Source organism: Hydra vulgaris, chromosome 03, assembly GCF_038396675.1.
Source record: "Hydra vulgaris chromosome 03, alternate assembly HydraT2T_AEP".
Classification (NCBI taxonomy): Eukaryota; Metazoa; Cnidaria; class Hydrozoa; order Anthoathecata; family Hydridae; genus Hydra; species Hydra vulgaris.
The window spans coordinates 46,918,585-46,946,260 of NC_088922.1; the positions used below are offsets into that span (position 1 = coordinate 46,918,585).

The 27,676-nt window shown below is 27.9% G+C and overlaps 2 protein-coding genes across 3 annotated transcripts in view; both read right to left on the reverse strand.

Moving 5' to 3' along the window:
• The window catches only part of LOC136078210 (transient receptor potential cation channel subfamily A member 1-like), a 132,012-nt gene that overhangs the window by 95,852 nt on the left and 8,484 nt on the right, over positions 1 to 27,676 (reverse strand). For both annotated transcript variants that reach the window (XM_065793441.1, XM_065793440.1), the window contains exon 2: positions 26,922 to 27,093. In XM_065793441.1, the coding sequence (XP_065649513.1) occupies positions 26,922 to 27,093 (172 nt within the window). The remainder of the gene's footprint in view (positions 1 to 26,921; positions 27,094 to 27,676) is intronic.
• LOC136078212 (uncharacterized) lies at positions 8,574 to 10,902 on the reverse strand. The gene is made up of 2 exons (XM_065793460.1): positions 10,821 to 10,902; positions 8,574 to 10,481 (listed from the first exon to the last, which is right to left on the reverse strand). The coding sequence occupies exon 2, from the start codon at positions 9,804 to 9,806 to the stop codon at positions 9,192 to 9,194; it is 615 nt and encodes a 204-aa protein (XP_065649532.1). The 5' UTR covers positions 9,807 to 10,481; positions 10,821 to 10,902; the 3' UTR covers positions 8,574 to 9,191.

Below are 27,676 nucleotides of genomic sequence, written 5' to 3' on the forward strand. Positions count from 1 at the left end.
AGAAGAGTTTAAAATAAAAAAAAGTTGCAGCTTTTAATTCTTCTTAAAAAGAAAAAGAATGGTAGACGATTTTTTTAAATCTTATTTAAAAAAGTCGTCTACTGTAACAAAATGTATTTTGATAGCGTTCAATATAAACTTAATTTAAATGAAAATAACTAGCTTGACCAAACTTTTAATATCATCGCATAACTTCAATCAACACATTTAATATTATAAACTCAACATTCCAATGACGCAATATCAAAAAATTAACCTCTCTATAACACATTGGAATATATCATCATCGGAGCATATCGCAATTTCACAAAAATATCATGAAGTATTATCAAACTAATTTCCTAAAGTTATAGTTAAAGTCCTAAAGTTATAGTTTTATATACATTTATTTTTTATATTTTCTTTTTAACATCCGGCAATTAATTGCAGGTAAAATAAATTATAATAAAATAGTCACCAATTAATTTTAAATCAGCTAAAACGACACGGCTCTCGCTGTTGTTAGAATTAAATGCTAATAACCAGCGGTCGTATTTTCCACAAATTGTTGGATCAGACTTCTCAGAACTTTCTCTTCCATAAAAATTTTAAACGATTCTCTCTTTTCTTACAAATTTTGTAACTGGAACGTTTTATTCAATATCGACACAACATCGCATCGTAGGTCTTCGATATGTTGCGTGAATTTAATGTTTTTGCCATTTATCATGCACTGGTCGAAATTTAAACCAAGTGCGCTGCAGGCTTCAAACACTTCTATTAAAAAGAACCTTTTATTTTGTACTTCCTGTAATTGATTAATTATCAGTGATTAGCAAGTTTGATTTTTCAATAGCCTGATAAAATAATTTACTTTGTTCCTAAGCAGAAAAGTTGAAATATCCTCTATTTTAAAAAATGAATGCAGATAGTTTTTACTGTGCTTCGAAATACAGAAAAATGATTTTCAATATGCTCTTCTAACAGCCTCTATTTTGATAAAAAATATGCTCTTCTAACAGCCTCTATTTTGAAAAAAACTAATGTCATATTTGCATATATGAGCTTCGGCACATTTAAAGTATTGTACAAATTGACATTTGTTGATGGTTCTTAGGAACAAATCCCCATATCAATTAGAGCTATTGCAACCGATTGAAACTGAGATATACGCTCATTTAAATTTGTTTTTCGGTGTGCTGCAATTTTTTTTTTTGCTAGTATCGTTATCCAATCGTATATTAAGATGTTTTAACTTATTTTGAAGGTATATATTAGCTCTGTTATTTGAATAATATTGTTAGAAATATTGCTTTTTCTAGAAATCAGAAATTCCATTTTCTCAGAGTTAAGCTTAATAAAGTTTGATATACCATATATTTGAAATCTGTTAATCAGTTCTTGCAGACCAGAGAATGTAGGACTTAGCAAAATTACATCATCTGGGTATGCAGTTACACCAGTATAAATGCCAAATGTTGTTAATTCTTTTTTACGTTCTGAGACTGTTTTATTAAGGATGCTTTCAATATAGACATTATATAAATGCGGCGATAAAATAGACCCTTGTTGCACCCCTTGTTACAGAGCAAGTTCATTTGAGGTTATTCCTTTATAGGATATGTTTGCTGTACTAGAGGATAAAGCGATGAAATTGTGTGTACTACAGACAATGGAAGGTTTTCTTGGAAATAGAGTTTCTAAAATAGCAAATCCCAGTTGCAAGTATGAAAAACTTTATTTGCATCTAAACTGCACATACATAAAGACGTGTTATTATTTTTATAGCGCTTAACAGTTTCACTAATAAAATTTTTTGGGTAAAGTGTAGAGCTGCTTTTTTTAAAATTAAATTGATGGGAATGGCTATTTTTTTTAAAATTAAATTGATGGGAATGGTTATACTAGGACATATAAGTATTATTAGATATTCTAGAAGTTTGTAATAGATGGGTAAAATAATAATTCCTAGGTAGTTTTCTGGATTATTAGGTGATTTTTTATATGACTTAACAAGTGGAACAATTGTTGAAGTTAATACATCGTTTGGTACTTTTCCATTTGTTAGAATGCTGTTAAAGAATTTAGCGAGCCACAATAAAAGATTGTTATTATGAGAGTTTTTGAGATGTTCAGCACTTACCACAAATCTACCTGGGACTTATCACTATTCAATTGTAAGATCCATTTTATAATATCAATTATAATATTAGAGGTGGGATTTGAGAAGGATTATTGTAATTATTTGTAATAAGAGGTGTATCGAGTAGAGTTTGAAAATGCTGTCTAAGTTCTTTAATGATATATTTTATGTTTTATTTATTAATTGTAAATAATCGAATTGTTGCTTTAGTTTTGAATTAACGAAGGTTATACCAGGACTTCTGAGAATTCGCAGTTAGAAGATTTTCAATATTTATAGTATTTTCGTGGATCTTTTTGTTATGAGCTGATTCAACCGCTTTACGGAAGTGTTTACGTGGAAGGATTTATCTTTTGTATTCAATGAATTCTTTTGTTTTATTATAATTAGGTTTTTGCCATTGTTTATAGTTAAATGAGAGATTTTCTTTGTCTTTCGTAAGGTCCGTTGTCCACAACGGTTTTGAATATTTACAGATTTTGCTTTGTTAAAAGCACTGCTTAACTGCTAATAGAGCAGCACTTTTGATTTTTTGCTTGTTTGTTTTAATTCTTGTTCAAATCTTTTATTATTGGAGGTGTTGTTATTGAAAGCTATGGAGAGGTTATAATTATACAAGTTAATAAAGCTTTCGTTATTCTATGCATTATTTGGAAAATGATTATATTTATGCATGATGCTATTTATTACGGTTGATAGATTACTATGTCTAACGACGATACTAGTAGCGGTTGGTAAGTGATCACTAAAATTCAAAGGCCAAGGGTGAGTAACTTTATTGTTTTAAAAGATAAGAATGACTCTTTTTGAGCTGCGATGCGATCAATATACGATGAGTAAGAGAGGTTTTATGTTGATAGATGTATGTTGGACCAGCGCCACTGAATATATTGATTTAAAAGAGCCTATTTGATTTTATGAAATTAGTTAGATGATTAAAGAGTGTGTTGCGTATTTAATTACTACGATTTTCAGAATCGTAAACTGCTTCGGGATAAGATTGAAAATCTCCAGCAATAATACATTTACTTACATCTTCGTAGTTTTTTATGGAACAAAATTGTTTAAGTTAATTAAAAAAAAGTTTTTGTATTTTATTAATTAACAACTTTCGTAAGAAATGATTTATAAAATAGCAAAAATGAAAAATTATTTTTAGCAAAAAAATTCATTTAGATGACTCTTTAACAAATCATTGTTAAAATTATAATTACTTTCTTTTTTTGAAGTTTTAATAATATGCAAAGCTTTGAAAGTTTTACTTACAAATGAATTATCACGGCGCTGTGTGCGACTAAACTATATCTTTTTTTTGTAATTGCTTTACATACATTTTTTACAGTAAACGTTTTTCGAGAATCTCGCTAATTGTTGTTAGTATCGTTATTAAACATCGAGTGATTAGGTTCTAAATTGACCAGCTTACGCTTGGGAAACTTTTAGAATAGGATCTTTTTGTTTTTGCCTTAAGTCTGAAACAAAAAGATCCTATTCTAAAAGTGTCCCAAGCGGCTATAGACCACAAAATTCACAGTTGTCGTGTCTACCGTGCGCGTTTTAATTTCATTCAGTTTCTTATAAAAAATTTTGCAGAACGTTTTACACAAATGCTTTAAAAGAATTTTTGGTGAAAAAACAGTTTTGTAAAATAAAAACGTAAAATAAAAGTTCGCAAACAAATTTCGTTTTGCGAAGTAAAAGAAATTGAATTTATGTTCAATTCATCTTTATGGTTTTTATAACGGTTTGATTTTAATTTCTGAAAAAAAACTATTTTCTATTAAACGTGTCAATAAATGATGGTTACTCCATCCTGAATATAAGCAACACATGGTTTGATTATTTATATATTTCTGAATGAGTTCATTTTCTTCATATGCCATATATTGTATGGCATTTGAAGAAATTCTTAACATTTTTCTGTCATTTAGAATGAGTTCTTTACTTTCCACAAACTAGTATTGACACTGACACAGTCCGTACAATCTACCCCTAGCAACATTGTTGACACTTTTTCATGTTCTTCAGTTGTGAGACTAAAATGCATCAATGTATTATCTCCAATGAGTAGTAAACTCTTGTCTACTAGAAGCAGTATTACAAATTTGAAAGCTGATTTTATGTTTTAAGAAAATTTACTGTAAGGAAAAAAATAATAAAAATTGGTTTTCAGATTAGTCTTTAAATATAGTCAGTTAAAATTAAAGAAGCGTGCTATAAAAATTAAAAGTTTTCTGGCAAAGTGTTAAAATAAAAGAAGATTTTATTATAGCTTTAAGGGCTGAGATGTAAACTAAAAATTAAGTACATATTGTTATAGTAAAAGACGGTAACACAAGTAATGCTCCAACATAATACCTTTTAGCTTAATTAGAGAAAATAAATATGCAATTGCTCGGTTAAAAAATGACTTAACAAGATGAAATGTATGCAATTTTGTTGCTTTTAGGTCAGGTGACAAAAAAACTAAAAATCAAAAACATGAATGAAACCTTCTGGCATGTTATTGTTTAATATACCTACAGTTAACATTTCATTCATATTTGAGAAAATTGTACAATATTTTTGTGTTGAATTTTAGGACATTTCTCAGTCTAACACTTTTAAGGAAATAGCTTCTGAGCTTGGCCATATATCAGACCTACACCCAGTAGAGTGGGATATCAGTAATAGTTATCTTACTCTTAGATTCGATGGTTCAGCGCAAGAAGCTATTTATATTAACATTGTACACTTAATGCTGATGAATAAAAGTCAGTTTATTGCTATCGACAAGTTACCAAGAGGGACAGCTATGGATTTTGAAGATCATATATGTAAGGCAGTGGATTATTTAGATTTTTACTTGCCCGTCTTTGAGGATAATTATAACTTAATTATCTCAAATATATCCAACACATTGTTTTATCTTTATCAAACACTATCATGAGTTTTTCAAGCTTGGAACAGTAAAATTTCAAAGTTTACAAAATTTTCTACAAGCAGGTTTTTTATAATACAACTGCCATAACACAAATGTGCGCGCTGGTTGTATTTGAAAAACTACTTAATAAACTCTGGATGCAAGTATTTTATGTATCAACAAAAAATGAAGGTTTTTACCATGTTTCCGGTAGTCAAATAGTAAAAGATGTTTTGCAAAAAATTATAAATTGCAATTATAAGTGCACTATTTTGCAAAACAGCTTATTTTTTTGAAAACCTTTTATCTAAATACTATAGAATCTGAAACCAATTTATGCTCCATTGTTAATTTTTTTATGTCTTAAACATGATTCCTTTAAATTTTATTGCAGTAGAAGATATTTGGATCAACAATATAAAATGTATTTCTCGAAAACAGTTAGCGAGATACTCAAAGAACAGACAACTTTTGTGACTTAAACAAGTCCACCTATATCATACTTAACAGTTTTTAAATTATGCAAAATTTTGATTACTTGAAATGAGCTTTTAAAAGACTTTAATTTTTAACTTAGATTCAAAAAATTAACATCACTCCATTAGATTGTAGACGTGAGCGAGGCGATATGATTCAGCAATATAAAATATCGCATAAATCAGTTAAAGACAATGTATCAAACCACGAATAATAAATCTAATAAATCTTGTGGTAATCAAATTTGATCACAATTACGACGAAAAATAATAAGAAAATATCAGCCTCAAAATCACTTTTTTACTATTTGTATTATCTCTTTATGACTTCTCCATGCAGATAGTGAATGCCAAAGATGTAAAATTGTTCAAGATAGCGCTTGCCATTTGAACAACTAATCAGCAAAACAGCTATAGGGCACCACCACAAGGCGCTGACGTTCTTTGCTCCATTAAACCCTTGTTAAAATGTGCTGCAGATTTCCATACTACTACTAATACTATTACTAGATAAAGGCTCATAAAAATAGAAGGAACAATACAATTACAAAAATTACAAAAAAACTTTGTTTAAATATAATAAAGTACTCTTTAATATAAATTTTGATTTTTTTTTAATTTTTTTATCTTGATTTATTTAATTCACAGCAAGTGGTGTGATTTGCAAAAAGGAACCTGCAAGTGGTGTGACTTGCAGATTTTTTGATAGACGGCTATTGCTTACGTTTTCATTGTGTCTATTATTAACAATGATTATTATTAAGTTTCATTATTGAAAATGAAAATTTTGATCAATTACTAAAAACCAAGATAAATTAGTCACAAAGTTTTGTTTCAAAGCGATATATAGTTTTGCTTTTATTACCAATAACTTTTACTATAAGTTTTTTACTCATTTCTCTCATTTTAACTAATATAATTAATTGAATTTTGCTAAATTCACTTTAGGTCGGAGAGGCGGGGGGTGGGGGCACACGTCTATCACTCTAAGTCAATGTATAAACCGCTTGTGTATGTTGTGAAGTTGAAAAATACAATTTTTGTATTTTATATTAGTTTTACTAGTTTTAAAAAATGCAAAAATCTTTATGTCAATTAGTCATTTTTAATAATAGAAAGGTAGGTGAATAATTAGTCAGTTTTAATAATAGAAAAGTAGTTTATGGTAGATGATGGTCTGATCATCATCTACCATAAACTTAAAAATACATCTGTCATATTTGGCAGTGATGTTGACATCAATTGAGTTCGTTTTATATAAAAGTTACAAATTTTATTAATATAAGCTTGTTTTATTTAAGAAAAATTAACTTTTTTGCAGTATGAATAGTTATTTAGTGCCCCCTACAGCCCCCTGTTGCTAAAAACTATTTAAATAACTATAACAAATTTTTAGCTATTAAAATTTGTAGTTGATACACCTTCCGTTTTATACAAAATGGTTTTGGTTTTAATAAAATTAACAAAGTTATAACAATTTAGGTTTGAAAAAACTTAATTTTGATCGCAGTTTCTTCAATAAATCCATATATTCAAAACTTGCTACTAAAAGCCTTATAACATTTGTAGAACTATTTGATTTTTATAATTTTTATACCTTTAAAATACTATATTAGAGCTATATTAAAACTATACTATATTAAAATACTATATTGTCACACAATAAAATGTTACTGCAATAATGATAGTGTATTTGGCATAGATTTTTGCAAATGCAATAGCTGCAACAATCATGGTAATAAACGTCCTGAAGAAGATGGCGAGGAATCGTCTGATGAACTGTCAAAATTTTAGTCCGATTGCGACAGTAACCTGGAACACATTATTACATTTTTCTGTTTAAATATACTTGCTATTTTTGTATTTTCTGGCATTGAACTGTTATTTAAACATTAACAATAGTAATAAAAAATAAAATTCGGTTAATAATAATATCTGCGTTTTAAATACAATACTCTTTTTAGGCAGTACTTAAAAACGATAAATTAAAATTATCTTAAAAAAACGTAGATAAAACGACAGAGGTCTAGATGCAGGGTTACCTATACCATAAAGCGTCCAAACATTAAACACTCAAAACAGTCTACATTCTATTTCGTTACCTCTTTAGGTATGTAAACGTCAACTTAATTCAATTAAACCTTTTGTTTTCCTTTTTTTCGTTTCTTTTTAAGTTAAATTTTCAGATTTGTTAAGTATTGTTCTTTATTAAAAACAAAAGTGTGAAAAACAAACAAAATGAACTAAAAGTAACATTAAAATGAAGAATCGCTGTTAAACACCGTCTGAAAAACGGCTGCCATGAATGGATCATGCATTCACAACATTAAGCAACATTTGGCTTGGCCCATGCTAGTTTACCGATAATGGGCCGGTCATAGCACCGACGATGGGATGATATGTATAGACCAGGCACGGAGAGTGCTTTAAATATTTTCAAAACTTTCGCTTTGCAAACGATTTCTTTTACAGATTTCAAATAAACATTAGGCCACTGCCTACTAGGTGTTTTTATTTTAAATCATAAAGAGTCACCCTGGCATTTGTTTATTGCAATGTTAATAACACAAAACAATAACATTTACTTTTTTTAAAGTTATTATCCCTTCGGGAAATTGGATTTAATAATCACACTTTTCAGCCATTTTGATATGTTTTATAACCTATTTTTTAGCGATCTAAAAGCCCGGTTTTCTACTTCTGGTGCCCGGGTGCAATAATAATATTAGGGGCCCACAGATATAAATATAATTTTACACTAACAGGCTTCTTGAATTTTTGCAGTTGATTGAAAAAAATGGTTTCAAAAATAAAAAGCAGAAAAACTATTGAAAACTGAGATTAAACCAAATTTTTAATAATTACAATAACTGTATGCGTATTTTTAGTCATTTTGAATAGTTGTTAAATTAATTACAAAAAAAAAAGTTTTAATAGGAAGTTCATTAGTGTTTGGGGGCCCCTCAATCGTGGAGCCTGTATCCATTTCACCAACTGCTCCCCTCCCTAGAAAACCGGCCCTTGAAGTCTATGTAATTAGGAATTTAATATCAATAGAACTATACTTAGATTATTGACTACAGTAAATATTTCATTCAGCAGTTAAAGAAAAAAACAAATAAACAAAAAGTATAACTAATATACTAGACATTTATTTTATAAAATAGTCACACTTTTTTACGTTTCTTTTATTCTCTCTTCGAATTTGGGTTTTAGTCAAAATGAATTTGTGTCTCTTTTCGTAACCATAAACCTGTTTAGATGCCTCTGAGGTTAATTTGACTGCTCTCTCCACAGATTGAGAATTGTTAGGCATATCTATTACACAAAGTTTTAGGTTTGATTTAATAGCCTCTCTCAGATTTTCTGACGTTATGCAATAAGTTGTTGGGGGCTCAACCTGAATATCATCAACAGAAATAAGATAATCCCAAGACTCAGCATCAAAATTTATTTTCATTATGGATTTCGGCTTAAGCTTTGGTTTAAAAGTAATGTCTTCTTTCAATGCTCTTATTTTAAGGATTTGGTTGAGGGCTTGATTTCTTATATTCAGATTTTCATCCAGCAGCATGCAGTAAAGGAAATTTTCTTGCAAACAACAATATGAATTACCTTGTATGTTCTTAAAAACAATGCTCTGAATCCTGCTGTCTTGAAGCTTGACTAATTGAATGGTTTTGTACAAAAGTTAACAAGCATCTTTGTATTTTCCGGAGCGCTTAATAGCAAACCACATTACACAATAGACTTGAACAATATATTTAGTTATTACTAATAACTCAGAAGATGGTTTATTAGTCCTAACATAAACCATCATTATTCTTAAGGCTAGAGTTAGCCATCTAGCATGAAAAATTGGTCCAGGTTGTTTTGAAAGAAATTTTTTAGATATAAAACCTTTTGAGATACCCACACAGTATTCATAAAGCTTTCTCTGGTCTGCAGTAAGATCACTTATAACCTCACTCCTAACAAACAACTCTATTTCCGAATATATGGGAACAAACTCAACCAATAGCTGTTTATGAAGAGTTTGATGAGATGCAGCATCTCCAATAAGCCCCTTATAAGACTTAGGACCATTTGTACTTCCATCTAATTCACATATAATGTGTCGCAGTGGATGTTCAACTTGATGAAGCAAACATCCTAAAAGGTGCAAACTTCTTTTAAGAATTTTTTCGAGTTTTATAACCAAACCGTTATCTGCACCTGTATTAGAAGTTGTGTTATCTACAATAACAGCAATTAAGCTCTGAGCACTATTATATTCTGTTAAAACATTTGCAGTAGCGTTTGCCATGGTAGCGCCAGTTCCATTAGGTATAACTACATGAGTCAAATAATTTTGTGCTGTTGGTTCATATTCTGCTGTAAATGTAAGATGATGTTCTTCTTTGGTTGAAGCAACAATAATAGGATCTTCATTAGTGTTATAACTGACAGAATGTACTAATGTAGACTTGTCAATTTTTCCATCAATTCCAATAACCTTTACTTCTTTAACATCAGCTAAGTGCTTATAACTTATGATAGAGCTGATTCTTTTTTTTTCTCCAAAAATCTTTTTTTCAGTTATTATTTGTGATTTATTAAATTTTTTTACAATACCATAGTCTATTAATACAGCTGTTGCCAATGCAGCTGTTGCAGCATCGCTAATTTCAAACCGTATAGCAGCTTTTGCCAAATTTGTTAAATAAGTATAATTTTTTTCAACTGGCACGGTTATAGAAAAGTCTGGATCAGATTCAAATTTATTATTGTTATCAAATAACTCAGTATCCAGATTGGAATCACATTGAATTTCCGCAGCAGGCAACTTAATACATCTTTTTATCTGCTCGTTAGTTTCTCTTTCTTGCTTTCTTTTTTCTCTGGCAGCTGTTTTTTTATCTACTGTACCAATTTGAAATCTTCCTGTTATTCCAATTTTAGATTTTTGATCTTTTAAATATTCTCTATTCAATGGTGGTACCTAAAACAATTTTAAACTTTTTTAACGAGGCATTTACTCAGTTCAATAATAAACTTGTTAAAGTAACTTTAGAATAGAATAAATACAATAAAATAGTCTCAAATATATTTTACAATATCCTAAACACTTAAGAAAATTACAGTTCAAACCATCTCTTAGGCTTTTTTATTATTAATAATAAAACAAAATAAAGTATTTTGCTGACAAAATGGAAGAAAAGTACACTATTTTTTCACTCAGACGTGTATTTGATTGTTACTACCAGACTCATAGCTCTCCGAATTATTACAGATTAAAGAGTTATAAAAAAGTCTAATTTTTAAAATTAAAATTATTTACCTTTTTGCCGCTTTCACAGAGACAAGCAAAGTGTGTTTATTAGTTTTGAAATCCAAAGGATTCTTACACTTAACAGATCTATGCATAAAAAAATTGCATGCATTATAAAAATATTTAAAATCTATTAGAATAATTTTAATATCATTTTTATAAAAAAGCATTACAGAAAAACTGAAAACAAAAACATATCATTAAAATTATAAAACTATATAAAATCATCCAATACAATCTTTTTAATTTAGCATTTAACTTATAAAAAAATATCATATCAAGTTATAAACAATTATTTGTATAAAGTTTAGCACAAGCTTAAAATAAGCATTGCATATAAAAATGAAATTACCAATTTTCCTAACCTATTATTGCAAGCTAAAACTGGAAGTCCACAACCACAAGAAGACAAATCAAACAAATGCTCAAAGTTGTTATCAAGATATTCCTTGTTTTTGTTTGCATTTTTGCATTTTCCTTCAGCAAATAAAACTCTCTTAAGAAGTCTAGAAATTTTTTTGGCTACTGACTTCTGGTGGATCAAAGGAAGCTTAGGATTAACTCTACTCCACAGACCGATCAACTCATTTGTCACTTTTGAAGTTATCTCTGGAGAACTAATACTTGTTACTTCATACATATTTTTACAAATAAGATATGAATATTGAATCACTTGTCTGTAGGTTGGAAGATCACTTATTGGAAGCTCTGATGGCAAACCAGCATACCTTTTGCTTTCATTACGAGTTCTTAGGTTTTTTATTATTTTAGGCATTTCCCTTTAAGTGTGTGTGTATATATGTATTATATATATATATATATATATATATATATATATATATATATATATATATATATATATATATATACATATATATATATATATATATATATTATATATATATTATATATATATATATTATATATATATATATATATACATATATATATATATATATATATATATATATATATATATATATATACATATATGTATATATATATATATACACACACACATTATATATATATATATATATATATATATATATATTTACACAATTACTACAATATATATATATATATATATATATATATATATATATATTTACACAATTACTACAATATATATATATATATATATATATATATATATATATATATATATTTACACAATTACTACAATATATATATATATATATATATATATATATATATATATATATATATATATATATATATATATATGTATATATATATATATATATATATATATACATATTTATTTAATATTACATTAAAAATAGTGTAAAATGAAAACATAAATACTGTAAAAACAAAAATTCCTGCTTAAAGTGTTTTAATTATGACTTCGGCATTCTAATTATGAAACTTTTTGTTTATCAAAATTCCTAGCGCCCCTCATCCCTAAAACAGATGATTCAATATTAGTTTGAACTCAAATCCCTAAATAGTCATTAATTTTTTTAAATTTATATTTATTGGAATTTTTTTATTTATAGCATAAAAACATTTTCCAGGGTGACTCTTATTAAATCTTACTACTGGCAGTGGCCTAATAAACATGGTCCTTTTTTTATGAATGTTATGCACAAGAAAATAAAGTGCCAAGAAATCATATTTGAGAAAAATTTTTTTTTGTTATATAATCTTAAATGACCAATGTTACATGGTGACCAAATTTAGGTGATTTTACTTTATGAATATTCTTTTGTTTGTTTTTCTTTGTTTTTACAAAATTAATTTATGCAAAGCTTGAGGCAGCGAATAAAAATGTTTAAAAAAATAGGATTAAATGCAACTGAGAATATAACCACATTTACAACTTGAAAAGTAAATTGTAAAACTCAGAAATATTATTAATAAAAGATTACAAAAAATGAACTTTATAAACCTTTTTGAATAATATTTCGAATAATTTATTCATAAAAAAGAAATTAGCTAAACAAAACTAACAACTATTAAAAAAACAATTACAAACGGACCAGTTACATGGTCATCAATGGTAAAGAACAAAAAACTATACCAAGTAAACGCAGCAATAAATGGAACAAAATGACAGAAGATAAAGGAAAAAAAAACATAATCATATTGGGTATCACTGCAATAGTTATTGGAACAGATGAGAAAAAACAAGTTGAATCTGAGAAACATGTTATTTAAATATTTAACTATATACAAGTAGTCACCAACCAAGCACTTGTCAAAAGACTAAAATGGTTAAAATGCAGCGCAACAGCAGGCATGAAAACCACTAAAAACACATTAAAAAAAAATTAAATATTCAAAGTGAGTCAGAAAAGAATATACGTCTAGGCACAGAAATTTAGAAATAAAACCAAACCACAGTATATATGAGGAGTTTATTTTTAAACGTTATATGCGCCATTTTTAAAAAAACGTAGAAAATGTGTGGTTTATTTTTAGTTCAACTGATCTAAGTAGGGTTTCTCAAACGGGATCCTGGGATCCCATTTTCCTGGGATACCGGGGTTGAAAGTGGCAGCGGGATTTCCCGGGATATCACTGTTTTATCCCAGAACATAATTTTTTTTTAATTTTACATATGATAACTGTTTGAACTGAATTGACCAAAAATAAGAAAAATATTATCGCATTTAGTTGCATTTTTATGTGTTCACATCTTATATTATCAAATTCAGATAATGCATTGCAATTTGCAATGCGATTATTTCTTTTTTTCTCGTTATTATAAAATAGGAGTAAAATATAAAAAAGATTTCTTGCGACAAAAAAAATAAGTTTGATAATTAAAACTCTTAATTATTGAAAAGTTAAACTTTTTCTGTTATAAAGTATTTATAAACTTTTGTATTTAAAAAACGGCGAACAAAGACATATAAGGTACGTAAGATTATATATGTCTTTATTTGTCTTTTTTTCTTACATACGTAAAATATTTCTTATATACGCAAGATAGCATACGTATGTAAGAAATATTTATAACTTTATCTTTAGTTATTTTATGAATCAGTTTAGTTATACCATGTCAATTGTAAATGGATTGAAAGCATGGCAGTATTGTTAAGTAAAATCTGGCGAATCTGCAATTTGAAAAAAGTGCAATGTAAAGATAATGTGCAAGGCATTTTCGACAAGTGGGATCCTTCGTCATTTAAAAAACGCACAGAAAGATTTGGATTTAAATATGAAGCATCAACATGAAGATATTGTTTCGGAAAATAAAATTGTGCAAAAGTAAATCACATTGTTTGTTAAACAGCAGACTATCGAGGAAATTGTGCCAAAGCTAGCAACGGTGGATGGCTTCTCAATAAATGCCATAAGAAAAAGTGAATTTATTAGAAAATCCTTGTCTGAATAAGACATGTTATTACTAAAAAATGTTACGAGTATGATAAAAAAACAATCTGATTTAGCTAAACAAACTGTGGTCTTAGAGATAGCAAAAGAAATATTTAAAGGGTCGCAATTTACTTTACTCTGGGCGAATATACGTCTTAAAAAAATTGATGTCATTTAAATGTAAATTTACACTTATTAACAAAGTTTTGGAACCTGGGATTGGCTCCAATTTCTGGATCACTTCCTGCAAAAAAAATTGTTGATTTGGTTGAAAATAAACTGTCAGATTTCAATTTATCAATTAAAAAGCACATCATAGCTAGTGTCAGTGACGGAGCATCCGTAATGAAAAAATTTGGACGGCTAAGTGGTATTGAACATCAGCTGTGTTATGCCCACGGACTTCATTTGGCAGTACGTGATGTTCTTTGCAAAAAGTCAGACTCTTCAGCAAAATATATTGTATTTGTATCGCAGCAGCAAGATTCTGGTAAGAATTTGAGTGATTACGATGAGTTTTATGATGAGTCATACAGCTCAACAGGCGTTATGTTTATTGATGATTTACAAAATAGCGTTAACAATTCAGAAGGCTCGAAAAGTGGTTCGAATGTTCCGCAAATCACCTCCTTAAAATAATGTTTTACAAATCTACTGCTAGAAAGATTCCTTAAAGTAAAAACGTGTATACTAGAAGCAACGATTGATTTAAAAGAAGTTCTGAATATCTCCGAAGATGAATATGCGATTATGAACGCCATAACAATTTCTCTGCAACTGATAAAAGTTGGAATAGAAAGACTTGGTAGAAGTAATGCTACTCTACTTGACACAGAAGGTGTAATTACCTTCACCTAAGACGATTTGGCGGAGAAAAAAAATTTGACAGCTGATAAACTGCTTCACTCTGTGCAGCAGAGAATTGAAGAACGCAGAAATGCCAATTTAATTGGACTACTGAAATTTTTAAACAACCCAATTAGTTATAATCAGGAATCAAATATCAACTCCAAACTACTCTTACCGTACGGACGTGCATTAAAAGCAACAGCAAAAAAAAATTTATACCAGGTTGCACATAGAGGATGCTAGCACTAGTTCATCAAATAATGAAATAGTTGAAGTGAGTCGTGATAATGAAAGCATGGTTTCTGACCCATCAATGCCTCAATCTAAGGTATTGATGGGTCAGAAACCATGCTTTCATTCCTCCAAATTTATTAGGCAAAAGTATTTTGACACTTGAACAAAAATTGGATAATCCACATTAATGCAACACCATCAAGCCGACATCAATTGAATCAGAAAGAGCTTTTTCTGCCGCGGGTTTATATATGGGTAAAATTCGTTAACAATTAAGTGACAAGTGACAAATCAATTGATTGTTTATATTTTTTAGAACAATATTTTATTGTAAATAGTAGTATAGATTAGCGTGCTAAGATAAAGTTTTCAGAAACCGCTTGTTTTTGTAGTGAAAATTATGCCAGGAAATCCCGGAAAATCCCGGGATAAATAAGCCACACACTGGGAATCCAGGAGTGCTAAATTTATGGGAAATGAGAAACCCTAGATCTAGTAGACATATGCTAAGAGAAGTATAACTTTACATTTTTAAACTTCTAAAAAACGTTTATTTTCAAAACACGGTATGAAACTTTTAATTTACTTTCAAAGTGTGGTATTTAATTGTAACCAATCAGTAGCAAATGTATATTACTTTTTGCAAACTTTGTAAAGTCGCGTAAATGAAATGGTGGATTTCGATGAACTGGAATAGTGCATTATATAATCTCCTATTTCATATAGAAAAAAAGATAAAATGTTTAAAGCCAGAAAAAAGAAAAAGTATTTCTTCGTTCTAGTGTTTGTTATACTTTCTTACTTTGTTTGTTTAACTGAATTGATTATAGAATGATGATGGAAAATATATTAAAAAAGTCATGTTAAATTAATGTTATTAAAAATATTTGTTATCTGTTTCTTATGGAAAGCATTCAATAATAATACTTATTTTTTTGCTTGTTTGTTAAACATTCTATTTTTGCAAAGAAAAAATGAGACTAATGCAGTGCTTCGTTTTTAAAATTTTATTTCATTAAAAAATATAACAATGACGTTTAAGTTATATTAATCCTAAACAGGTTATATCCTAAAGTTATATTAATCCTCAACAGGCTTGAAAATTGTGGAGAAAATAAAAAAACCAATGGCTTATAAAGAAAAGAAAGATGTTTTAAAAACTTGATGCATTTTCCAATGCATCAATTCTTTGTTTATTTTTATATATATTTTTTTTTAAAATGCGCCAAGAAGTCCTAACGGTCTTGTCACAGAGCACCGCGGAAGCGCATTGAACCAGGAAGTTCACGCCTCCTTCCTTACGGTGACGCGAAAATTTATCCAGAGCTCGTTTCGAACCTGGATCTCCTGCTTACAAAGCAAGCGCTCTAATCACTGCGCCACGGCCGCACAAAATGTTCCTTGAAAAAGCAATACTTTAAAAATCTGTTCATCACTATTACAACTACACTCTCAGTGACGGATCCAGGGGAATAAGGAAAGAAGCATTCCCTCCCCTTCCCTCCCACTCTCAGAATCCAAATTTCCTACAAGTTCTTAGAAATAGAGAATCTTTTATTTCTAGGAGACACAAATATTATACAAAATACAAAAATATTTTGCCATTTGACGAAAAATTTCTAGATCCCTCACTGTACACTAATACTATTTTTTAAACTTTAAAAATAAATTTAAAGTAAAAAAATATTATGGTTTACTGTCTCATATTTAACTCTCCGAAATAAATTTAAATTCATAATCGTAAATTTTGAAGCAACAGTTTACATTGCTTTAACAAAACATTGTTTACATTCACATAATCATTGAATTATAACTACCAAAACATCAAATACATAAGCTTATACAATATGTTAAATAAAGTTAATTATTAAAAGATACTTAGGTCTTTTAAAGTTTATAAACTTTCTATAATACCTTTATAACATGGGTATAACAAATATTCGGATTGGATATACAATATTTTAAAAGTAACTGCGAGTTTATAAACAAAAATTTTTTTTTATTTATTTATCAAAGTTTCAATTATTAAAATTTCCAATATACTTTATGGATATATATACATTAGGTAACAACGACTTTTCCAAATTTATGAGAAATAATTTTGTGGCCAAAAAAGTCAAAGCCAGAATCACCGAAACACGGTTTTGAAACTCATTTATTGTACAGTTAAAAGATTACACAGTATTCAAGAAAAATAGATCTGACGGGTGAAAAAGCGTTAGAGTTGTACATACAGTTCAACCTCACATCATATAAAATAGTTACTGGTAATCAAGACTGCGAATTCGAGAAAATAATGGCCGTCGGTGTTATTAGAAATATCTAATTCGATGTATATAAATGCCTTAGGAACAAACAGAAGTGAATGTATTAAATATATCAAAACTTAATTCGCTTCAAGTATTTATGGTTATGTATAAATATAAGAATAACTTGCTGCCAAATGTATTTTCTGATATTTTTACATTGGCGTTTTCACAAAAATTCAATCTTCGGTCAAATTCCAACCAGAACTATCACTTGAGCAGAGTAAAATCGCAAGTGCCAAAATTCTCAATTATTGGCCAAGGCGCGTCATTATGGAATCAATTAAAAAATAACAATATAAAAAATTTGAAAAGCAGTTTCTCTTTTAATATCCTAAACATCTTATATATATGTAAGTATTTTTGTATATGTAAGTGTGATTATGTGTAGATGTAGATAAGAGTATGTATGCATTTATGAGTTTTATTCTTCACGAAGTATTTTTCAGAAAAAATATTTTATTGTAAATTTACAAAAGCCATGTGGGTATTAAATATTATTGTAAAGGAGCTCAATGAAATAATTGTGATGACACCATTCATCCGTATCTTCTCTGAGCCCCTGTCTGTTTTTATTCTGTTGAGTCCCTGTCTGTTATCATTATATATTCTTTGCGTAACGTAAAAGTTTCATTGTAATTTTATTATTTTGTTTTTATCTAAACAGCGATATATTTAAAATATTTAAATAATATATTCATATATTTAAAAATAAACTTAAGAAACATATTTTTAAAAATATTGAAAAAAATTTTTTTTTATCGTATATAATATATAAAATATATGATATAACATAATATAATATATAATATAATAATATAATGTAATAATATAATATATAATATAATAATATAATAAAATAATATAATAATATAATATATAATATAATAATACTATATAGTAATATAATAATATAAGATAATAATATAATATAATAATAAAATATAATATAATAATATAATATATAACATATAAAATATACAGAAGGGAAAAAAATAAATGGCACAAGCATTTTTTTTAAGTCTTTTTTTTAACTTTTTCTCATGTTTATTAAAAACTTTAAAAAATGTAAATGTGCATCAAAGAGTACTACTAATATGAAGATTTTTGTAGGTATTTGTGCATGATTTTTCCAAAGGAATATTGTTTTTAAAACAATTAAAAGCAATAATCCTTAAGTTTTAGTGCGATTTAATTTTTTGCCTCCATTATAATGGAAGCAAAAAACTAAATGGCACAAAAACTTTATTTAGCATTTTTTTTAAATTTGTGGAAAAAAATAAAAAATATTAGTAAGTTTAAGTCAAAATTATATTTATATATGTAACACATAAGATGCGTTCATATGTAGCATATAAAGTATATTTGTAATTCACAAATTTTGATTAATTGATCAAAAATGATTAAGTAATAGCAACATGCGGATTGTAAAACGTCATTGGACAATTTCTCAGAGAAACTTAGTTGTGGATTTCGTAAATAGTCGCAAGACCTACAGAAAAGTTAATAAACAGACTGGAATCCTTTTTCGAACTGTTGGCAACATTATAAAAAAGCATAATTTGAATAGGACTACAACTGATATATATCAGGAAGAGGCCGTAAAAAAAAAATCTCCTGCTATTGATAGAAACATCATTTTACAAGTGAAGAAAAGCAGATTTAAAACTGCTCAAAAGATTGCAGACAAACTTAAAAACAGCCACAAAATCATGATTTCCGCTCAAATATCCGAAGTAGAATTAGAGAGCAAAGATTTCATAAGAGAGTTTGTCGCAAAAACTCTTTTTGTTTTTAAAACATATGAAACAAAGATTACTATTTGCAAAAAAGTATGCGGACAAGACTATTGAGTACTGGAAGAAAGTAATTTGAAGCGATGAATCCAAACTTAACCTATACTCTTTGGATGGACAGCAAAAAGTCTGGCGAAAACAAGGAGAGGCATACTAATTGAATTGCACGAGAGGAACAGTAAAACACGGTGGTGGAAATGTCATGGTGTGGGGATCAATAGCTTGGTGAGGAGCTGCCAATTTCACTTTCATTGAAGCATCTATGAAATCCAGTTCGTATATAGACATTTTAAAGCAAAATTTGAAACTCTCTGCTCGTTAATTTAGATTTAGAAACAAATTCGTCTTTGAACAGAAAAATGGCCCAAAACATACTGCCATAGCAGCAAAGGAATTTTTTCAAATAAATAATATTAATGTGATGGAATGGCCTGCTCAGTCTCCCGACCTTAATCCGATTGAGCATTTGTGGTACATTCTAGAACTGATAGTTGGAGATCGAGCTTACAGAAAACAAAATTATCTAAAAGCAACAATAGTCGAAGCACAGGAGAAAATCACTCCAGAAGAAACCAAATTTCTTGTGGAATCGATGCCTCGACGTCTGTAAGCAGTTATTCTGGCAAAGGGTGGCCCCACTAAATATTGATATACTAAATTTTTTGTCTTAATAGTAATTTTTTTGTCTAATTTTGAAATTTTTTATATTTTAATTTTTTTTGCAAGGAAATATTTGATCAATATAAGTATAGTTGATTTTTATAAGTCATATGAACTTATTCTTGAAAATTTTTGAATAGGGTGCTTTAATATAATGCTATTTACAAATAGTTCATAGTTTATTCACTTCAAAAATCAACTACCGTTTTTAATAATTTTATACAAATTTTTTTAAAACGAAAGAGATTGTGCCGATATTTTTTTGGCTTACTGTATCATATATTTAATTTAAAAAAAAAAAAAAATGATTTTAGAAAAGTTATAAATGATGCAAAAAAAAATTGCATGTTAAAATGCATTCCAAATTCTACCCTAATATCGTGGAAAGCGTAACTACTAAAGCTAATTCATTATAACACACAATTAACAATATAATAAACAAAAATTTTTTTTTAAGTATGTAAACATGCTCCAACTTTTCAAATGTCAGATACACAGTTAAAAACACACTGCATTTGATATTTACCGTCAATAATAACATAATATATGAGCTCTAATCACATAAAGTTCTGGCTTTTACAAACAAAGTGTTTGTAAAAGCCAAAACTTTTAAAGTGTCAACATTCAAAATTGAAGTGAACATGCACTAGACAAACTGAACACCAAAGTATAAACTTTATCACCCAAAAAGAAATTACACAAAAATCGAGAAAAAAGTTAAAATCTAAGTAGTTATACCGAATATTGATGCAAACTCAAAACGCAAACAGAAGAAAAATCCGTGGTCTAGCAATAACCTTAGAGCATAAGGATACACTAATTTAGCAGCCAAATGGAAAAATACAGAAAAATAAAAAAATGTGTTCTAAAAAGAAGCCATATTAGCCAGAAAAGACTATACAGAAAGAAAAATAAATCTACAAAATTCTATGAAAGAAAGCTAAAAATATAATAAACATCAAATGTGAAGCTTTTCTATAAACAAATTAACAGCCATGGAAATACTAAGCAATCAATTAAACCATTTTGAATACTAATGGTATTGTATCAAATAGCTAAAATGAGATCGCATATATTGTAAACGCATATATATTTTTTTAAACGAAAACAACAAAGAATCACTAAAATGTAAAAAACACAAAATAAAATCTTTGTCGAAAGTAAATGCAATAATAGGAACAATAAAAAACACTTTTATCTATTTAGATCAGTATCCTGTTAAGCAGTTAAATACAATTTTAATAAGACTTCTTGTTGAATTTGCATCGACAGATTTGTCACTAAACGTCAACAATTAAATTCAAATAATAGATAAAGTACATCACAGAATGACAAGAATGGCAAAGAACTTAAGACGTGTGCAGTACCAATACCGTTTACAGACACTTGATCTAAAGATTTTATTAGAAAAAATAAAAAAGGGAGTTCTTATTCAAACATTCAAAAATTTCAACCACGTTGCGAACGTAGAACTTTTTAAGGAACGAAAGTTCTCAAAATCAATCAGAGGTTACAATGAGAAATAAAGCTAAGGACAAACCAATTTTACACCAAGACATAAAATCATTATTAACAGAGCAGCAAGTTTATAGAACATATTGCTATTGAAGGTTTACATGTAAACAAATGTAAACAGTTTCAAGAACAAATTGTACAAATATTTAGCATCAAACAAATTAACTTAAAAACTATTTTGTGTTTGAATTTTAAACACATTGCATAAGTAAATTATTTTATTTTATCAAAAACTGTCACAGTTAGTTTCTCAATTTGACAGCTTCATATCACTTGCTGTTAACTCGCTGCTACAGTTCAAGCACAATTACTATTTATATTTGTGTAGTACAAACTCCTGCTTAGAACTTTAATAACTGCTGATTGATAATGTGTCTCTAGAGTCTTTTTGCCAAGATGTTTATAACAAGAATGTAACATTTGAAAGAAGTTGAAAATAATTTTAAATTGGAATCATCCTAAACTTCTAGCAACTGCTCACAGTCAAACAATGCAAGATGGAAAATACTTGCCAGATAAATTCCGTGCAAAAACACGTACAAGATAAATTCCAGTATGCAAAACAAATCCATTTCTATATTTGAATTCAGATCACTTTTGCGATTTTAAACTTTTAATAGTTGGATCATTACTGCTCAAAATTAAATTTAGAGCTTGAATTTTTTATTATTTTAAAAATATTTTTTAATTTAAATAATAATCTGATTTTAGATTAGGAATAAAGGCCTTTTTAGGGATATGTAACTTCTGGAATTTTAAATCAAATGTTATAAAATAATCAGATATGATAATTAGCATCTATATTTTTATATAAAAATCACAACTTTTATACTTTTTATTTTGTATTCCACGCTTGTTACCTTTATTATTTTAAACGGTTTTAACTTCAAACTAATTTTTTTTAAGTTTGATGTCTAAATAACTGAAAGTAATAACTCTCAGCCATTAGACATAGAAATTGTAGTAGACTATTACCAACGTAGACTTTTACCACCGTATAAAATTAAAGTATTTCATAGTAATTTTTTGAATTACTCGTTAAGATCATCTGGTTATTTTGTGACTATTTTAAATTAAAAATTATTATTAAATTTAATTAGCAAAATTAAATATTATTATCTTTTCCATTTATTGATTCTGAAAATTGATGCTTTCTAAAAAAGAAATCAATTTCTTGAAAATAGATTTTAGTTTGAATCATTCAAAACTTTAGAAGTTAGACATGAATTTAAAATTAAAAAAAATCAATTCTTTTATAAAATATACAGGTTACAACTAAATAAAAATTCTGTGATAAAATAAGCGTAAATCTTCAAAAGTATGAAACAATCTTAAAACTATATAGCATACCACTTTATATATATATATATATATATGTATATATATATATATATATATATATATATATATATATATATATATATATATATATATATATATATATATATATATAAAGTGGTATTCTGTTTATTTAAACAATTAATAAGTATGAGAGTGAAACTTATAAAGTCCATTAACATATTGGCATATATAGAGGTATCTTCTTTGTACTTAATGACATATCATTAGTCTATAAGTAATTTTTATATATCAATTAGAATGATGACTGTAAATAAAATAAATAGTTAACGAAAATATTATTGTTATTATTATTAGTATTATTATTGATATCAAGAAGGTATATAATCAAAACTTTATTATAATTATAATCCAAAAGAATAATAATAAAGATTAGCAACAATACAGGACCAAAAATGTAACCTTATAGTACCGCAGAAGTTACTAAAAGTATAGAAAAATTTTTTCTATCATTAAAAAAAAAGGTCAGATTAAATAAATTTAAAACTTCCCAGAAACATATAGGGCAAGCTTATAGTTAAGACCAAAATTTCATATTTATAAATAGGTTTAAAAAGATCAAAAGCGTTCTGAGGTCACCACTTATATTTTTATTATAATAATGAATAAGTCAGCAGTACAGCAAGAGAATCAAAACACATAATAATTGTGAAAAAATAAGTTACTAGACTCATAAAAAGCTATCAAAAGTGTACTAATAAAAGATTCAAAGTCTTTATTAATAAAAGTAAGATGATAATTATAAACAAAAAACAGAGCAATCGGCGGTGTATTTAAAATTATAATCACAGAATAAGTTTTCTAGCACGCTGGAAAATAAGATTTAGCACGTGTTAACTAGTTTACTTAATTAATTAATGAGTAATAATGAGAAAATAATTTTGTAAGTCTGTAAATATAAAAATATTATCTTGATTTATTAGATAAAAGTTAGATAAGAGTTCTTTGCAATATGTTTTACCATATCTTTGGGAGACGTATTAAGATCATATTCATGTACAAGAGGTAAATAAAAAAATTTCTTTTGTTGAAATTAAAAAAAAAAATCCCCAGAATTTAGCTAACAAAGATTTAGAAATTGTGGCTTAAAGAAGGTTATGAAGAACTAGAATTGGTGTCTCGATAAAAATATTTAACTTTGGAAGACGTTAAAAACAACCAACAACTGTCTTTTAGAAAACCATCTAGACAAAATCTTAAGAGGTAAACAGATTTAACCTGTTCATCATAACAAATATTAGAGTAATAACTGTGGCATGTTTTGGACAGATGGTGTTTCTGTTTGTATTTTGGTGTGCATTATCAAGGCCACATTTGAAGCAAATTGTTACGGATTTGGATTTATTAATAGTAATGAGGCAATTATTTGGAATACTAGATAGTGTAATGGTAAGTATTTGTGCTTTGAGTTAAGTTTTTTAACCAATTTAAAAAATGATAAAAGTATCAAAAACTGTAAGACACAAATAATCATTGTTATCACAAAGTTCTCTAAACCTATTATTCACTAATATTCGTGGTCTTTAAAGTAACTTTTCTTATGTTTAGTCTAATCTCTTGTGAAGTTCAACTGATCTACTTGCTCTTTTTGAGAATAATTTGAGTTTAACTTTCTTATTTTGTGGTTTTAGTGTTAATGGTTACCTTTTTATGATTTTTAAAAACTCAAATAGTGATATGCTTGGACTGGGCACTTTTGTAAGATTTTGTTTATTTTTAAGGAAGTTAGGTTTAAATCCACAGACTATTCTTTGATGTGCTTTTATTTAGCACCAATTCATTCTATTGCCTTTCTCCTTGTTATTTACCGCTCTCCATTTTCTCAAGAACGGTTTTGTTTTGTTCTGATGATATCGACCAAGTCGTTTCTCTTAATCTTTCCTCCTATATCGTTGTTGTTGGTGACAATAATGGTCATCATAATAAATGGCTTAGTTCTAGTGTAAGTGACTCTGCATGTGATAAGGCCCACAAATTTTTTCTTTTATAATCTCTGACACAAATAGTCAACTTTTCAAACTTTATTCCAAAAATCCACAATATTTACCTTCTCTACTCGACTTATGTCTAGTTTCTAATCCCAATCAGTGCTCAGTTTTTCTAAACTCAAAGTTAGGTGTTTCTAATTACGGTTTTCCCTTTCTTCTTTGTTATCAAACTTTTAAAGCTGACTGGGACTCTAACTGTGATTTTCTCTGTGATGGTTTTTGGATAGAAATCTTTTTTCTTCCTGATGACAAATACGCTTCTTATGCAACTTTTTGGATTCAGACTGAACTTTTCTATTCATTATAGATGATTCCAAATCAGGCCTCATTCCTTTTGATTGTTTTCCTCTAATCATGCTGCTGGCATTTACAACTTTAAACATTACTTCAATATCTATTGGTAAAAAAATTTGTTCTCCGGAAAAAGTGTTCTCCGGAGCTGCCGTCTAAACTTTCAAATCTATTTATCAAGTGCTTATCAGAATCTCGTTTTTCATCATAATATAAAGCGTCTGTTTTCCCTATTTTGAAAAGTTATGTATGGTGATCTGACTCGTCTAACTACCGTCTTATTAGTCTTATTCCTATTATAAGCAAGATTTTTGAGTCTGTATTTAACAAACACTTAATCTCACATCTTGAATCTAATAACTTACTTTCTGATCTTGATTATGGACTTTGATTTTTTTGTTCTACTGCTGATTTGTTAACGGTAACAACTTAAAGGTTTTATAGAGTATTAGATTGATATGGAGTAGTTAAGGCTATCACTTGTGAAATTACTAAAGCCTTTTACAAAATATTGTATGCTGGACTTCTCCATAAGCTCTATTCTCTATGCATCTTAAAGGATTTGTCAAGGTTTCATCCATGGACCTATTCTTTTTCAATTTACAACCTTCCCGAAATTCTCGTATCTATGGTAGCGTTGCTCGCTAATAATGTTACCATTTATACTTGTCTTGATAAAAAGCCAACACTCATTGATTGCTTAGAGCGCACATTTGAATTTGAAAAGGTTCTCACTTTGCTTATCCCATATTGCATTTATGCCAATGTTTGAATGTTCATTTTGCGCATTAATGCTAATTTGCATCAATAAAAGTTGAACTTAATCAGACTTCCGGTCGCACCCGCTCTTAGGGCTAAACTTTAACCTTTGTTACATTGTCGTATTATTACTTCTCTTTATCTTTTTATAAATAATGGACAATGATAAAATGACCTAGTGTCTCTTGTGCTATCTACTAAAACTTATTCTCGTTTTACTCGTCATTCAATTAGATCTCATACTGTAAATGTGACTGTTCCTAATTGCTTCAATATTTCTTATTAGTCTAGTTTTTTCCCTTGAACTTCAGTTATTTGGAATTTGCTCTCTTCATCATGTTTTCATGATTCATATAAATATGCAATTTTTTAAGTCGTCTGTTATTCGTTACCTTGCTTTATAAACTCTTTTTTTTTTCTCCCAGCACTTTTTTTAAACTCTTGCAGCCTTGTTTGAATTGATCATGTTCAAGAGTTCACAATTTAAAAATCTAAAAACATTATACTTTAGCGTAAATTGTTCTTGTTGGAAAAATCAAAGAAATCTTTATGAGTAGAAATATCAGTTGCGTAAAAAGAATAAGGCCACTAGGTACTGTGGTGTGGATTTAAAGCCGAAAAGTAAAACCACACATTTTCAGGCTTGCGTGCGTCCAAGAGATCATTTGTAATTTCCTGAAGAGAAAAAAGATATCAATCTTAAGACAATCAGTAAAAATCCCAGTCAATATTAAAGTAGTAGTGAGAAGTGCAATCACAATTTGTTTTTAAAGAAGTACAAAATAAATGGTTAAGTGAGATTTTCGTGAATTTTTGTTGGTTATATGAAGATTTTACGTGTGGTATAAATAGCAAAATTTGCTTTCTTTTTATGTTCATTTTTATAAAATTGTAATTTAATTGATTCTTCTAAAAAAAAATGCGTATTTGGCAAATTATAAAGAAAAATTTATAGTAACTTAGTAAACTAACTTTATAAAAGTATTATATTGTATATATATTTACCATATTATTATCCGGGATATTAACATTACCCTTTTTACTAAGAATTATTGAAACCAGTGCTTCATTGCCACGTCTACTTGCATAATGCAATGCTGTAGAACCATAGTTGTTTTGGGTAATGACATTTGCACCTTTTTCAATAAGGAACTTAGCAGCATTTGTTTTTCCATACCTAAATGATATTACAATATTGATGTCAATAGCATTTAAAATTTAGGGTGTTAAGTTATTCTTAATAAAACTAATTCTGTGTGCAGAAGGAAAAGGAAAATGAGTCATGGAGTGTCTATTTACACTAGAAACAATATAAAATTGGTGCAGTCGCAACGTTTTTATAAAGTACGATTTCAAGCCTTGTATTATAAATTGAGTACTCATTTTTTAGATTAGGAGATATTTAAAATTTAATATTTTTTTCGCAATACTTTTAATATTATCAATCAAATGCCGTGTATAAATCATTTTTAAAATTTTTAAACTCATCTCTCTTATTCTTTTGCACTCAAAATTATTTTAATAAAAATAATAGCAAAAAAAAATGTTTCATAGAACTTTATATACTTTAAAAAATGCTATAAAAAATTTTTTATTAAAATTTTTATACAAACAAAAAATAATATGGAAAATATGGAGAATATTTTTAGAAATTATTACAGACAGTTTCAAATTTCAAAAAATAATTTGGCATTTTTTAAAGTTTTTAGATTTTTGAAAATAAATTCGAATGTTTTAAAAAATATGAAAAAGAGTAATGG